Source organism: Brachionichthys hirsutus, chromosome 4, assembly GCF_040956055.1.
Source record: "Brachionichthys hirsutus isolate HB-005 chromosome 4, CSIRO-AGI_Bhir_v1, whole genome shotgun sequence".
Lineage (NCBI taxonomy): Eukaryota > Metazoa > Chordata > Actinopteri > Lophiiformes > Brachionichthyidae > Brachionichthys > Brachionichthys hirsutus.
In genome coordinates, this window is record NC_090900.1 from 15,890,568 (window position 1) to 15,903,504 (window position 12,937).

A 12,937-nucleotide genomic window follows, 5' to 3' on the forward strand; every position below is an offset into this window, starting at 1 on the left:
CCGTTTCACTGGGGGCCCCCGGGTGATGCTACATTTCTGCAGATGCAAAAAGAATTCACTGGTTTTTGATCTGGATTCAATAATTATTTTAATAATAGTTCCCCAAGAAGAGCTCAGCCCCGCCCCTCTGTGACCCGGCCCCGCCCCTCTGTGACCCGGCCTCGCATTGTGAAACTTTAACACAAACGTGATCAGTGTGTTTGTCTTTTCATAAACGTGCCATCGAGTCTTTCCTTTGACGGAACTTCTGATCCTTCACAAACAACAGGAAACGACGGCCGCTACAAAACATTTAGCCGCCCTTTATCGGGCAGACAGCCAATCACAGACGAGGTCGACGGACAAATGTTGGCCACGCCTCTGGGGAAGCGCCGACAGCGGTTTACCTGAGCAGAAGTGGTAGCTAGATACGGAGGGATGATTGATGGATGGATGGATGGATCATTGATCCCGTCTGGAAACCATAGCAACAGGCTGTAGTTAGTAAAACAGCCCCCGTCCTGTGATAGGTTCACAAAAAGATGAAAGCAGGCTTCTGAGATGTGCAACAAGCTGCTGTGTAATCCTTCAGCTCTGTTCATTAGACAAGCCCCGCCTCCTCGGGGGCGGTTCTGAACCTGGAGATCCAGAACAGGATAGAGCTGATTGGATGTAGCCTTATCAGACACGGAGGCGGAGTCAGAGCTGCCTCCTGCACGCATCAATCTCGCCTTCCCGGCGGCGAGCGAGAGATTGAAAGGGGAGGAGCGAACACACAGAGTCATGGAAGGGGAGGAGCCTACGTTTAGATAAACGGAGCCCCGGCTAAACAGGTTTCATTTGTTTCATAAATGTTTAAGTGATCCTGCTGAACCACAAACCGGTCAGACCGGCCCAAGGTCACCGTCATCTGAGGTCATCAAACCTCAAGCCCCGCCCCCTCATCCAGCACAAAAGATTTCCTCTGGACGCGTCTCATCCTCTTTCCCAGACATCTGTTGTGTCATTTTTTGCGTCACCCTTCCGAGCAGCAAACCGAGGCTGCCTTCTCCTCGTTAGCGCCCGTTAGCGCTCGTTAGCGTCACACCTGGATCCCACCGACGACAGGTAACTATCAGGTAACTGTTCCTCACCTCAGGTTCTATCGGGTAACTGTTCCTCACCTCAGGTTCTATCGGGTAACTGTTCCTCACCTCAGGTTCTATCGGGTAACTGTTCCTCACCTCAGGTTCTATCGGGTAACTGTTCCTCACCTCAGGTTCTATCGGGTAACTGTTCCTCACCTCAGGTTCTATCGGGTAACTGTTCCTCACCTCAGGTTCTATCGGGTAACTGTTCCTCACCTCAGGTTGGATCAGGTAACTGTTCCTCACCTCAGGTTCTATCGGGTAACTGTTCCTCACCTCAGGTTCTATCGGGTAACTGTTCCTCACCTCAGGTTCTATCGGGTAACTGTTCCTCACCTCAGGTTCTATCGGGTAACTGTTCCTCACCTCAGGTTCTATCGGGTAACTGTTCCTCACCTCAGGTTCTATCGGGTAACTGTTCCTCACCTCAGGTTCTATCAGGTAACTGTTCCTCACCTCAGGTTCTATCGGGTAACTGTTCCTCACCTCAGGTTCTATCGGGTAACTGTTCCTCACCTCAGGTTGGATCAGGTAACTGTTCCTCACCTCAGGTTCTATCAGGTAACTGTTCCTCACCTCAGGTTCTATCAGGTAACTGTTCCTCACCTCAGGTTCTATCGGGTAACTGTTCCTCACCTCAGGTTCTATCAGGTAACTGTTCCTCACCTCAGGTTGGATCTTCTGGCTGAAGGTCCTGACGTCCTCTGTCTGTCTGTGAAGGGACGGTGAGTGTTGAGGCTACAGGTTCAGGTTCAGGTTCAGGTTCATCTCGTAGTGTGACTGTTGATCAGGCTGTTGATCCGGCTGTTGATCCGGCTGTTGATCCGGCTGTTTTATCACCGTCTGTCTGACGGGCTGCTGCCAGCATTTATCTGCCTGTTAGCGACATGAACGTTACGAAACGTTCTGCACGGAACGTGATGACATTCTCAGGGACTGTTTGGAATGTTGTCGGGACAGAAGATTACATTTTGGCAATGATCCAGAAGAGATCCTGGATTCTGGATCACTTCGACATTTTCATGGTTGGTGTATAAAGACACCAAGAACCATCTAGAAGCTTTCGGTGCTGATCCGGACCACCGTGTGGACGGTGTAGATCCAGTTAGGAGGCGGAACGAGCTGCTTGGGGGAGGTCTGCGACCATCCAGTAACCGGTTCCCTCGTAATGGAGCCGATGTAGATTTATAGAAGAGAGTCAAATGTCAGGAATTCTAATAAAACTGGACTAAAATACTGACGGAACAAAACGTTCAGGTTAAATATGATAAAAACCATTTCAAAATGAACTCTAACATGAAATCTTGACGGCGTACTCGACCCCCCCCCCCCTTTTTATTGACTTAAAACCTGTTTACCTGCCGCCCACTCAGTGGGTTGGGCCCTGGGCTGGGAAGCGGAGAGGTCCGCTGCTTCCCTGGTTCGAGTCCCAGCTCTGGTGAAATATGGAGTGTGGGCTGGTGACTGGAGAGGGGCCAGTCTGCCTCCGGAGCACTGCCGAGGTGCCCTTGAGCAAGGTACCGTCCCCGCAAACGGCTCCAGGTGCGCCGACCATGGCGGCGCCTTCGCCCTACTCCCTCTCCGTGTGCTAGGGCCCCTTGATGCACGCGTTAGTGTGTGGTCGTTTCAAGGGGCCCGTTGTTCTAGGGTGAAAATTCAATTTCATTGTGTGTGTCAGCAGATGATGATTAATAAAAAGCATTTCATTTCATTTCATGAAGAATAAAACAAATACAATTTATGAAAAATGTAATCGAAACCAGGGGACGCCTGAAAACCCTCCGGGAGGAGAGGAGAGTGTCTGATTATTATTCTGCTGCGTCCGGGATCCGATCAGGGAAGAGGAAGATGATCCCACCGGAGCGCTGGCTTCTTCCAGAACTCAATATCCTGTTCGGGTTCTGGATCTGCACCACCCGAGTGGTTCCGGTCCTTAGTCGACTTTCATTTGTCCCGTCGTCCTGTCCTGCCGTTCCAGGAAAATGGTTGGGAAGTCCTACATTGCTGGTCTGGTGGTCCTTCTGGTGGCGGGTCTGGGGCTGTTCCTGGGGCTGTTCCTGGGCCTGGGGAGGCAACGCGCGCCTCCCTCCTCCGACAGCTCCTACTCCCGGGCTGCGGTGGCGGCCGATGCTGGGCGGTGCTCTGAAGTGGGCAGGTGAGACGCAGCTTTTGCTTCCCACCTGTCGGATCGTCCCGTTCTGAGCTGCTTCTGCTTCTGTTTCAGAGACATCCTGATGAGAAGCGGTTCAGCCGTCGACGCCTCCATCGCCGCCCTGCTGTGCGTCGGCCTTTTTAACGCCCACAGCATGGGCATCGGGGGCGGGCTCTTCCTCGTCATCTATAACGCTTCCACAGGTGAGTGTAGCCGCGGCGACGCTAGTGGAGACGCTACACGCCTTGTATTAGGACATGGTGGAAGGTTTTTGAGTTCAGTCTCAAACTCAGGCCCGGTTCTGAAGCCTTTTGAAGTCAAAACTTCAAAGAAGCACGACCAGAACCAGCTGAGGCTTGTAAAAGGATGGATTGTGTACTATTTTCTTGGAACACCCCCCCCCCCCCCCCCCATTATGAAATCTAAAAATACCCCAAATACCCTAAGTCTATAAATGTGGAGGACTTTAAAGACGGCTTGCCCTAACAGGGAAGGTGGAAACCATTGACGCGAGGGAAACGGCGCCCATGAACGCCACCAAGGACATGTTTGGGAACAACACCAAGCTTTCTCGCACAGGTACGAGCTGAAGGTTCGCGTTCTTTACCTGCCGCTGGTAACCAGGTCTCAGGGAAGCTTCGTGTTTCTACACGACAGGCGGTTTGTCGATAGCCGTTCCCGGGGAGATCCGAGGTTACGAGATGGCCCACAAGAGGCACGGCCGGCTGCCGTGGAGGGACCTGTTCCAGCCCAGCATCGCTTTGGCTCGTCGGGGGTTTCCTGTGGGAAGAGCTTTGGCTTCCGCCATTTTCAAGAACAAGGATTACATTCAGAGAGACGCCAACATGTGGTAGGGAAGCGGTCCGGCCAGGAAATAAAGGCCTCGCTCATTTTACCTCCAAAAGGGAGACGCTAGCAGTTCCCCCGTGCTCCCACGCTTTAGCTAAGCTAAGCTAAGCTAAGCCTCTAGAGTCTCCATGGTTGCGTTCCAACATCTTGATGCTGGACTCAAAGACGGGTGAATCATCCAACGCTCCTCCGGTTGTAGAACGAATCCTTTACGTCTTCCCCTCCTCCTCCAGTGACGTGTTCTGTGATTCACAAAGAAACATCCTGAAGGAGAACGACATCATCACGTTTCCCAAGATGGCCGACACGTATCAGCGAATAGCAGAGGAAGGGCCCGGCGTCTTCTACGAGGGGTCGTTGGCCCGGAGCATCGTGGAGGACGTCCAGGCGGCAGGTCACACTTCCTCAATCCCAATCTAAATGTGGTTATTTATTAATGAATATTTAGCAGTAGTAATAATCTGGTTGTAGTAAGAGTACTAGTCGAGTGGGTGCTGTAATTGAGGCTAGGTTCAGGAAAGTGGAGGTGAGTGAGGAGCAGCAGGTCTCTGCTTTGAGATCGCTGGTGGACAGGAAGTATTTGGAGGAAGCGTGTGATAGGCTGCCAAGAGAGGAAGTGTGGGATTTGCACCAGGAAGTACTCCTGGTGCAATCCCACACTCAAATGCAGTAGAATCTGTGTACCACTCGGTATGTCAGCGTGGTACAGGACATGTATGAAGGAAGGCGTACACCAGGGATCAGATCTGAGCCCGTTGTAGTTTGCAGGGCTGATAAACGGGGTGATAAATAAAGTCAGGATACGAGAGACCCGGCGTGGATCAGAGTCCACGTGATCAGCTGTTTCAGGTCGAATCCCATTTATAGTGACTCTGACGCTGCGCTCGCTCCAGGCGGCATCGTCACCCTGGGTGATTTGTCCGAGTACCAGCCTGTGCTGAACGAGAACCCTCTGAGGACGAACATCAGGGACTACACCATGTACGTCCCGGACGCCCCCTCCGGCGGCCCCGTCCTGGCGCTCATCCTCAACATCGTGGACGGTGAGCAGGCGTGCAGCAGAAAGGACGCCTGGTTGCGTCGACCCCCCCCCAGCTGGTTTTATTTTGTATTTTTGCAGGCTTCAACTTCACCGACGGAAGCGTTTCTACCGCAGCGGAGAAGACTCTGACGTACCATCGCATCGTGGAGGCATTCCGCTTCGCCTACGCCAAAAGGAGCAGCCTGGGGGACCCTCGATACCTCAATATCACCGACGTAACTCCTTCAGACCTTTATTTTGAAACATTTACACCGTCCGTCGCCTCGGATGCAGGCGCTGTCGAAAGTCGGATGCTGAGATTACTCTTTCCAATCGGGTTTATCAATCAGTTGAGGTCTGTCCCGTCACCAAGCCTCGTTTCCTGGTTCCAGTTGGGCGTCGTCGTTTTTGTGTCACCACGGTGACCCGGTCACACCTGTTGTCTCCTCAGCTCATCAAAAACATGACCTCGGACTACTTTGCTGATGTCATCAGGAGAAAGATCACCGACGACACCACCCATCCAGACAGTTACTACGAGCCCGAGTACTTTGTCCCGGACAACCACGGGACGGCTCACCTGTCCGTCATAGCAGAGGACGGGAGTGCAGTGGCGGCGACCAGCACCATCAATATGTAGTACGCCAACGAGACAAAGGGACGACCTTCAGAATAAAATGTCCCCTCAACCCGCCGATGATCTTAATCTGCTTTATTTCCCCAGCTTCGGTTCTAAAGTCATGTCTCCATCGACCGGAATCCTTTTCAACGATGAAATGGACGACTTCAGCTCTCCACACATCATCAACGGCTTTGGAGTCCCTCCTTCCCCAAATAATTTCATCCAACCAGGTGTGAGAGCTTAGTCCTAACCTCACTGCTGTCATTTAAATAAAACGTAAATAAAGATACCTGCGATGAATGTGTGGCAGGCAAGAGGCCGCTGTCTTCCATGTGTCCGACCATCATCTTCGACAAAGACAACAAAGTGAAAATGGTTGTCGGAGCATCGGGGGGCACAAAAATCACCACAGCCACGGCCTTAGTAAGTGAAACAGTCCGGGTTCACGCGGGGAAACGGTCCGGGGTCACGCGGGGAAACGATCCGGGGTCACGCGGGGAAACGGTCCGGGGTCACGCGGGGAAACGCTCCGGGGTCACGCGGGGAAACGCTCCGGGTTCATAGTGTGAGATACTTAGCGCTGTGGGCGGAGCCTCTAAATTAGAGACAATCACTGGTTCGAGGACTGATTTGGCGCCAGCCGTTCGACCTCATGTCGTACCTTCTTCCAGGTCATCCTGAACGCTTTGTTCTTCAACTACGACCTGAAGAAAGCCGTGATGGAACCGCGGTTCCACAATCAGCTCCACCCAAACGTGACGGTCGTGGAGCGGGGCTTTGAAAAGGTCAGTTGTTTGATCTCCCACACGCCAATGAGAATAAGAACGTCTGTGTCTGTGTGATGATGATGATGATGATACCTTGGCAGAGCGTCCTGGACGGCTTGATCCAGAAGAACCACGTCACACAGCTGCTGTCCATCCACGACTCCGTGGTCCAAGCCGTGGTGCGGCAGGGAGAGCGTTTCCACGCCGAGTCCGACCCCAGGAAAGGAGGCTATCCGGCCGGATACTGAGACGGGACGCCCGGGCCGGACGGACGTCTCTTCGCTCGGAGGTGTCTGCGCTGAAGACCGGACATCGTCTCTCACCTCCATCAGGTCGAGGAGGATCCGGGGAAGCCCAAACAGACTAGAAACGAAGACGAGTTCATCCACAGATGAAGATTCAGCCGTTTCACCATCCTCCTAACTGACAATCGTTAAATGACTCCGACCCGTAATCCAAGTCCGCAGGAAGTCCCCGAGTTACCTGGGGGGGGGGGGGGGGGGGCGCACAAACGCCATCTACTCCATACGTCACGAGTCGATCCACACCTTCCCCAGGTGAGGTTCAGACCAACACCTTTACCTCAGAGGTTGTAATGAAGGGTTCTGGACTCTGCTCCAGGTGTTTGGGTGGAGGATCCAACCCCGCCCAACCCCGCCCAGCCCCGCCCCTCAGCATGGAGGAGAGCCTCTAATAAACAATGACGTCATTCAAAAGTTTTTATCACCAAGTTTTGGAATCTGAAAACTTGTAGGTTGTCTGTTTGGTTTTTAAATTTCTTTAATTGTCTAAGGATGAAAATATCGTGGATGATTGGACGATTTGTCTGGAAATGGGCGTGTCACGTGGAATCAATGAAAATCGGTGTGAGCAGGTGCACTCATTAAATCAAGGACGTCTCAGGTTGTCTCCCTGTCCCGCCTAAACGCTCCCGTCTCCTCAGCCGGAGACTCCTCAGGTGTCGCGTTTCAGTCAATGTGAGCGTTTTCTGAAAAATCCATTTGCAGATCTATTTTTCTAATCATGCTTTGTTCTTATTCGTTGCCATGTTTGCTATTAAACCTTCTGAACAAATCAGCGCCGTCTAAATTTCTCAACCTGAACGTCGGTGAAGATTTAGTTTCTGTCCAGGACAGCGTCCCTCTGTTGTCTCAAACAGCTGCACGTTACCGTGGTAACCAGGGAGGCTGAACCGATGATGTAATAATATCTGCTAATGAATCTTTCTGCTCTAGAAACGGGCAGATAAACACGGACCGATCCCAGAACCGTCTCCTTTTATTTCAGGTTAGTATCCGGTTAGCCGCTCAGAAACACGACCCGCTGCTACAAACGGAATCCGGCTTTCTCTGCGGCGCCTCATCGGGATTGGTTTGGCGGAACATGAAATGGGCCGGGCCGGAGCGACTCATTCATCACGGAGCGCCGGCGGCGGCGGCGGCTCCTGATAACATTCAGACCTTTCCTTCCGTGACAGCGAAGGGAACGTTGGATCACCACCGGACGGACGCCGGACGGAACCGCAGCGCCGGCCGGCGCTCAGATCGGCGGCCACAGGACGAGACGCCGTTCTTCTTCTGCTGTAAACCTTTATTTGTCTCGTCATCGTCCCAGCGGTGAGGCGTCGAGTCTGAAGTCAGACTCGCATGGAGGCGGGAGGAGCCGGAGACTGCAGCTCCTGGTCCAGCAGCCGGAAGAGCGCGGCGCTTCTGTTTCGGAGCGCCGTCTGTCCCAGAGCGTGGTGGAGCCGAGCCAGCAGGAAGTGGACCTCCCGCAGACGCTCCTCACAGTTCAGCCTGGAGAAGTAGACCGCCGCCTCCGTCAGGGAGTCGACCGCCAGGAGCGCCAGACGTGGATCTGCAGGGAGGCGACGAGGAGCGGCGTGAACCCAAGCTAGCGTTAGCATCCGCCCCGGGAGGCAGGACCGGTTCTGAGTCCTCCAGATCAAACAGATGGGCCCAGCATCGGGACCCGGGGTGGATGCTAACACCAGGGCTGGGCAGGCGTAGTGATCAGTGTCCTGTGGGGGGCGGGGCTCTCACCTGCTGGTCCTCGTCCGCTCGGCTTGAAGCCGGCCACCGCCATCTGGCAGCGGGCCATCAGCAGCAGGGCCCGGCCTTTGTCTACGACGGCTCCGTGGGCCAGAACCGGCTCGATGGCCTCATGCAGGACGCTCAGAGCCTGTTCCGGGACGCCCAGCATCAGCTGCAGAGGAGGAGGAGGAAGAGTAAATAAAGCTCCGCCCCTAAACGGAGGCTCGGTGTGCAACGTGGCGAGGGCGACCTGCGTGAAGGCCAGGTGAAGGACGGCCTCCGAGGACAGCGACTGCAGGAAGTGCTGCCGAGCCAGAGCCAAGGCCTGCAGGAGGAGGGGCAGCGCCGTGGAGAAGCCGGCGGACTCCCAGTGGAGCTCGGCGGTGGCGAGCAGAACCCTGACGGGAAACGCACCGGTCAAACCGGTTGCCGTGGCTTCATGCCATCAGCCAATGACGGCGCCTCTACCTGACAACCACCTCGGTGCACCTGCTCTTCTCGCAGTGCGCCTGCAGCCGCTGTGAGACGGCGTACGCCTCCGAGCTCCGGTTCAGGGCCTTCAGGACCCGGGCCTTCCTGTTGGCGAAGACGCCGTTACACACCTGCGCCACAGGGGGCGGGACCCGGGGGGGGGGGGCGTTTACCTGTAGAGGCCTTCGGTGCGGTTCAGGGCAGCGATGGCCGTCACCAGCGGCTCCGCTAGACGGTACTTCCCTTCGTTCATGTGTCGCTCAAACTGGATCTTCAGGTCACACAACATCCAGAGCTGGAACACGGGACATTCCGTCGGGCTCTACAGAAGGCGTTCTACCCCCCCCCCCCCCCCCCAGACCGGTTACCTCCTCATCCTCACATCAAGCTTGCCTTCCTCACACAGGTAAATGCTAGCGGTTTTAGCTTAGACGCTAATCTGGGATCTTTTCCACGGGCGTGAGGATGAGGAGGAAATGACGAACTGCTCCTTTAAACTCGGAGGACGGCGCTAGCTAACGCAGGCGCGTCGGGGGAACGCACCTTGGCGTGCTGCGAGTGAGGAGGGAACTGGTCCTTCAGGTGCTGCAGAATCTCTGAAACCGAACCGTAGAGGCCCTGAAACAGAACGCAGACGGCACCGAGCGTCGGGTCGGTGTTCGGCGGACTCCGGCCGGTCCGGCGGACCCGGCGTCCCGTACCTGCTCGGCGTGCAGCTCGGCCAGGTGGCAGAGAACCACGGCGAACGCCTCCGTGTTGTTCTGCTGGACGCCGAAGTTGACCGGCTCCAGGCTGCTCATGTTGAGGAGCAGCTGGGCCTGCTGCAGAGCCATGGTGCTGCTCGACACACGGGAGGAAGGCGGGTTTAGCGGGTCTCACGCTGCAGGCGGGGGGCGGGGCGGGGCGGGCCGGGGGGCGGGGCCGGACCTCTTGCCGTACATCCTCCAGATGGAGGTGGTCTGGGCCAGGCTGATCTCGATCAGCTCCGACAGGCTGTGCTTCCAGTGCAGGACGTCCGTGTCCTTCAGCGCGTCCATCAGCCTGTGGGCCGTCGTGCCCTGCGCCGCCCCCTGCTGGACCAGAGACTGGATGCCCAGCGACGCCAGATACTGCGGCAGGGAGGAAGACCGGCGATCAGACTGGGCACAAAGTTCACGCGGCGCAAAACGGTCGCCGCGCCGAACGCCAGCCCCCACCGGCAGGCAGAAGTGGGCGGCCATCTTGACGGAATCCTCGGTGAGCACGGAGCCGTCGGATCCTCTCGTCTGCTCCAGGACGTCGAGCCAGCTCTGCGGCGGGACACAGAGAGACGGGGGAAATGAGCCGCGGCGCTTTCGGGTGATTGGGATGCGGCGAGCCGGCGGCGCCTGATTTACCAGACAGTGCTGCAGGCAGACGTGATCGTTGGACTCCTGGGCGATGCGGATGGCTTCCTGCAGCGCCAGGTCAGCCTGCTGGCTGGGGGGGGGGGCAAGAGCAGAGCTCCAATCACTCACCGTCCCTCCCCCGGCTCCTCCCCCGGCCCCTCCCCCGGCTCCTCCCCCCGGCCGCGCTACTCACTAGTGTCCGAAGCGACAGTGCAGGCTGGCCAGGTTGAGCGCGGCGTAGCGGAGGCTCCGCCCATAGCCCTCGTCGCCGTTGCTCTTCCCTTCGTTTCCGGACAGGATGAGGCGGTCGAAGAAGTGAAGGAGACTGTGGGCGGAGAGGAAGATGTCCTGGACCCTCATGCTGTTCAGGTAGTTCAGGCAATGCTGAGGAGACAGGAGGAGGTGATGAAGAGGAGCGGCACGGCTCGGGATGCTGGGGGGGGGGGGGGGGGCCTCACCGCCTCGGCGAAGTCGGGGTTAAACTTCAGCATGTTGTTGAGCTCCTCCTGCAGCGCGGCGGGTTTCAGAGCTTTGTTCTCGTCGTTCTTCAGGAGGTAGGCCTGAGGAGGAAGAGGTCGAAAACAGGATCCGACTCATCCGACTCATCCGACTTCAGAAAGATGAAGAAAAAACTGACGGCCCGTCTATCATCCAAAAGGGAATCTGAGCGGCTTCAAGCCGCTGAAGGAAGTTAGCCCTGAAGCCGTCCGCCATTTTAACACTCACCTGTCGGGCCAGGAAGTACTCGGCTTGTTTCTGGGACAGCGGCCCCCTGCTGGGCGTGACGTCGCCCCTAGGACAGGAACACGACAGTCAGACGTCACCGTGGCAACGGCGACATCACAATAAAGGCCGGTGAGAAAAGCAGGAGCCGCTGGATCAGAGGCGGGGCTTGAACCCGCTTTATGGAACAGAATAAGCTCCTCCCCTTTTACTGGAACAGGTGTAAACGGCAGCGTCACTAACCGAAGCTCCGACTCGTGCAGGGCGGGGTCCGACTCCTCTTTGTCCATTCCGTCCCCGACGAGATCCTCGGCGCCGGTGAGGTCCATGTCGGAGTCGTCGGCGGCCGGCGCCGGCTCCGCCTCCTCCGGCCCGCGGTGGCGGCGGCGGCAGTAGAGCTGCAGCGACTTGTACAGCTTGTAGACCTGACTGAACGACAGCTTGTTGTAGGCCAGCAGCATGTGGCGCATGAACAGACCTGAAGACAAGGGAGCGGTCGTCACGGCGACGAGCTTCAAATCAGAAAACAACCCCGTACGACATCACCCGGCGCTCCAGAAGCCCCGCCCCACCAATCCAAATCCATTTAAAACGACGTTAATGAAACGCCGGGACCCAGAGCGGATTCCACCGGGCTTTCAGCCAGGAGGAAGGCGAGGAGTCGGAACGCAACCGACTCACCGACGACACTCGTCTTATACGCCTCAGAGTCGAAAGCGGTGAAGGGAGTCGGGAGGGTGGAGAAGAAGTGCTCCATGTCCTTCAGCTCGCCGGCGGCCATTTCCTGCAGCCTAGAAGAACAAAGAGCTTCAAATAAAAACATTTATGTCAAAGCTGGTCGGATAAATCGGATCCCGAGTGTTCCATGCATGTCGGTGTTGTTTACGTCAGGCTAATCTACAGCGCGTGTGTGCGCGTGCGTGTGTGTGCGTGCGTGTTTATGGATCATCACACCTGAGCTTGACAGCATCGGCAGTCCGAGGACAGCACCCCTCCACAGTCTTCAGGAACTGGCCCAGGCTCAGATCCGGACCCTGGACCCAACAGAGCAGACAGTTACGAGGCGGCCGCCATGCTAGCGTTAGCTCGGGCATCGAACCGACCTGCTGGAGGGGCAGGACGAGCTTGTTGAGCAGTCTCCTCTCCGGCAGGGCGACCTTGGACGCCGTCATCTCGTACAGCAGCGCCAGGACGGAGATCTTGTACGGAGTGACCCAGTCTTTGATCCCGAACACGTTCGCGTGGACCACCCCGTTCGTCATCATGGGGTTGAAATACAGGCTCTCGTGCACACTCGCCATGTTTACAGGTTATAGCGCGACGGAGAACGAGCCTGCTAGCTAGCTAACAAACCGCTAGCTTATTTAACACTTCATATTGTTATATTTATATTTAACACTCTGAAAGACGCATTAAAGTTCAGTCTCTGCTAACACTCGACTTTTTGCTGGGTTATTGACTGTCCCGTCGACTCCTTTCAAATCGCCCTCCTTCCTTCGTCCCCTGAATTATACGTCATCAAGAGACCAAATCTTTTTTCAATAAACTTTATTCAGACGTTGCGGACTAGTTCGGAATAATATCAGAGACACGGTGAGAAAATAGCTTCTCAGCTACAGCATCGAGGCTAAATAGAGCTAGCTAGTTAAAGTACACTACCGAGAACCAGAGAGAAAACTCCGTCCCTTTAAATAAACGTCATTAGTGTTACGTCACCGACACGGTTCTGGTTGCCGCTTTTATTGTGATGGTCAGTACCGGAAGTGGCCGCTTCGACCTCCACAGCAGAACGTTTTATTTTGAAAGTGCTCACCGGAAGGTGAAAA

The 12,937-nt window shown here is 55.7% G+C and overlaps 2 protein-coding genes across 2 annotated transcripts; one reads left to right on the plus strand and one right to left on the minus strand.

Annotated features, from left to right (window-relative positions):
- The first annotated feature begins 3,088 nt into the window (after positions 1 to 3,088).
- On the plus strand, positions 3,089 to 6,921 carry ggt1a (gamma-glutamyltransferase 1a). The gene is made up of 12 exons (XM_068761040.1): positions 3,089 to 3,261; positions 3,331 to 3,461; positions 3,748 to 3,837; positions 3,916 to 4,108; positions 4,341 to 4,501; positions 5,001 to 5,150; positions 5,228 to 5,364; positions 5,580 to 5,767; positions 5,853 to 5,980; positions 6,061 to 6,173; positions 6,422 to 6,535; positions 6,619 to 6,921. Exons 1-12 carry the CDS (start codon positions 3,089 to 3,091, stop codon positions 6,763 to 6,765), a joined length of 1,725 nt encoding a protein of 574 aa, XP_068617141.1. The 3' UTR covers positions 6,766 to 6,921.
- Positions 6,922 to 7,806: 885 nt separating this feature from the next.
- anapc5 (anaphase promoting complex subunit 5) lies at positions 7,807 to 12,479 on the minus strand. Its single transcript, XM_068738557.1, has 17 exons — positions 12,215 to 12,479; positions 12,066 to 12,145; positions 11,793 to 11,902; positions 11,340 to 11,589; positions 11,115 to 11,163; positions 10,847 to 10,948; positions 10,582 to 10,772; positions 10,398 to 10,479; positions 10,218 to 10,310; positions 9,949 to 10,130; positions 9,723 to 9,858; positions 9,565 to 9,639; positions 9,195 to 9,316; positions 9,019 to 9,126; positions 8,801 to 8,948; positions 8,560 to 8,722; positions 7,807 to 8,374 (listed from the first exon to the last, which is right to left on the minus strand). Exons 1-17 carry the CDS (start codon positions 12,410 to 12,412, stop codon positions 8,154 to 8,156), a joined length of 2,310 nt encoding a protein of 769 aa, XP_068594658.1. The 5' UTR covers positions 12,413 to 12,479; the 3' UTR covers positions 7,807 to 8,153.
- Between the last annotated feature and the right edge of the window lie 458 nt (positions 12,480 to 12,937).

Excerpts from the sequence above, each read along its gene's own strand:
- ggt1a (XM_068761040.1), top strand. The coding sequence starts at position 3,089 with ATGGTTGGGAAGTCCTACATTGCTGGTCTGGTGGTCCTTCTGGTGGCG. Across the intron at positions 3,838-3,915 it reads CACCAAGCTTTCTCGCACAG|GCGGTTTGTCGATAGCCGTT; the intron begins GTACGAGCTGAA and ends TCTACACGACAG. Across the intron at positions 6,174-6,421 it reads TCACCACAGCCACGGCCTTA|GTCATCCTGAACGCTTTGTT; the intron begins GTAAGTGAAACA and ends ACCTTCTTCCAG.
- anapc5 (XM_068738557.1), bottom strand. The coding sequence starts at position 12,412 with ATGGCGAGTGTGCACGAGAGCCTGTATTTCAACCCCATGATGACGAAC. Across the intron at positions 12,146-12,214 it reads TCGTCCTGCCCCTCCAGCAG|GGTCCGGATCTGAGCCTGGG; the intron begins GTCGGTTCGATG and ends TGTTGGGTCCAG. Across the intron at positions 9,640-9,722 it reads CCGAGCTGCACGCCGAGCAG|GGCCTCTACGGTTCGGTTTC; the intron begins GTACGGGACGCC and ends GTTCTGTTTCAG.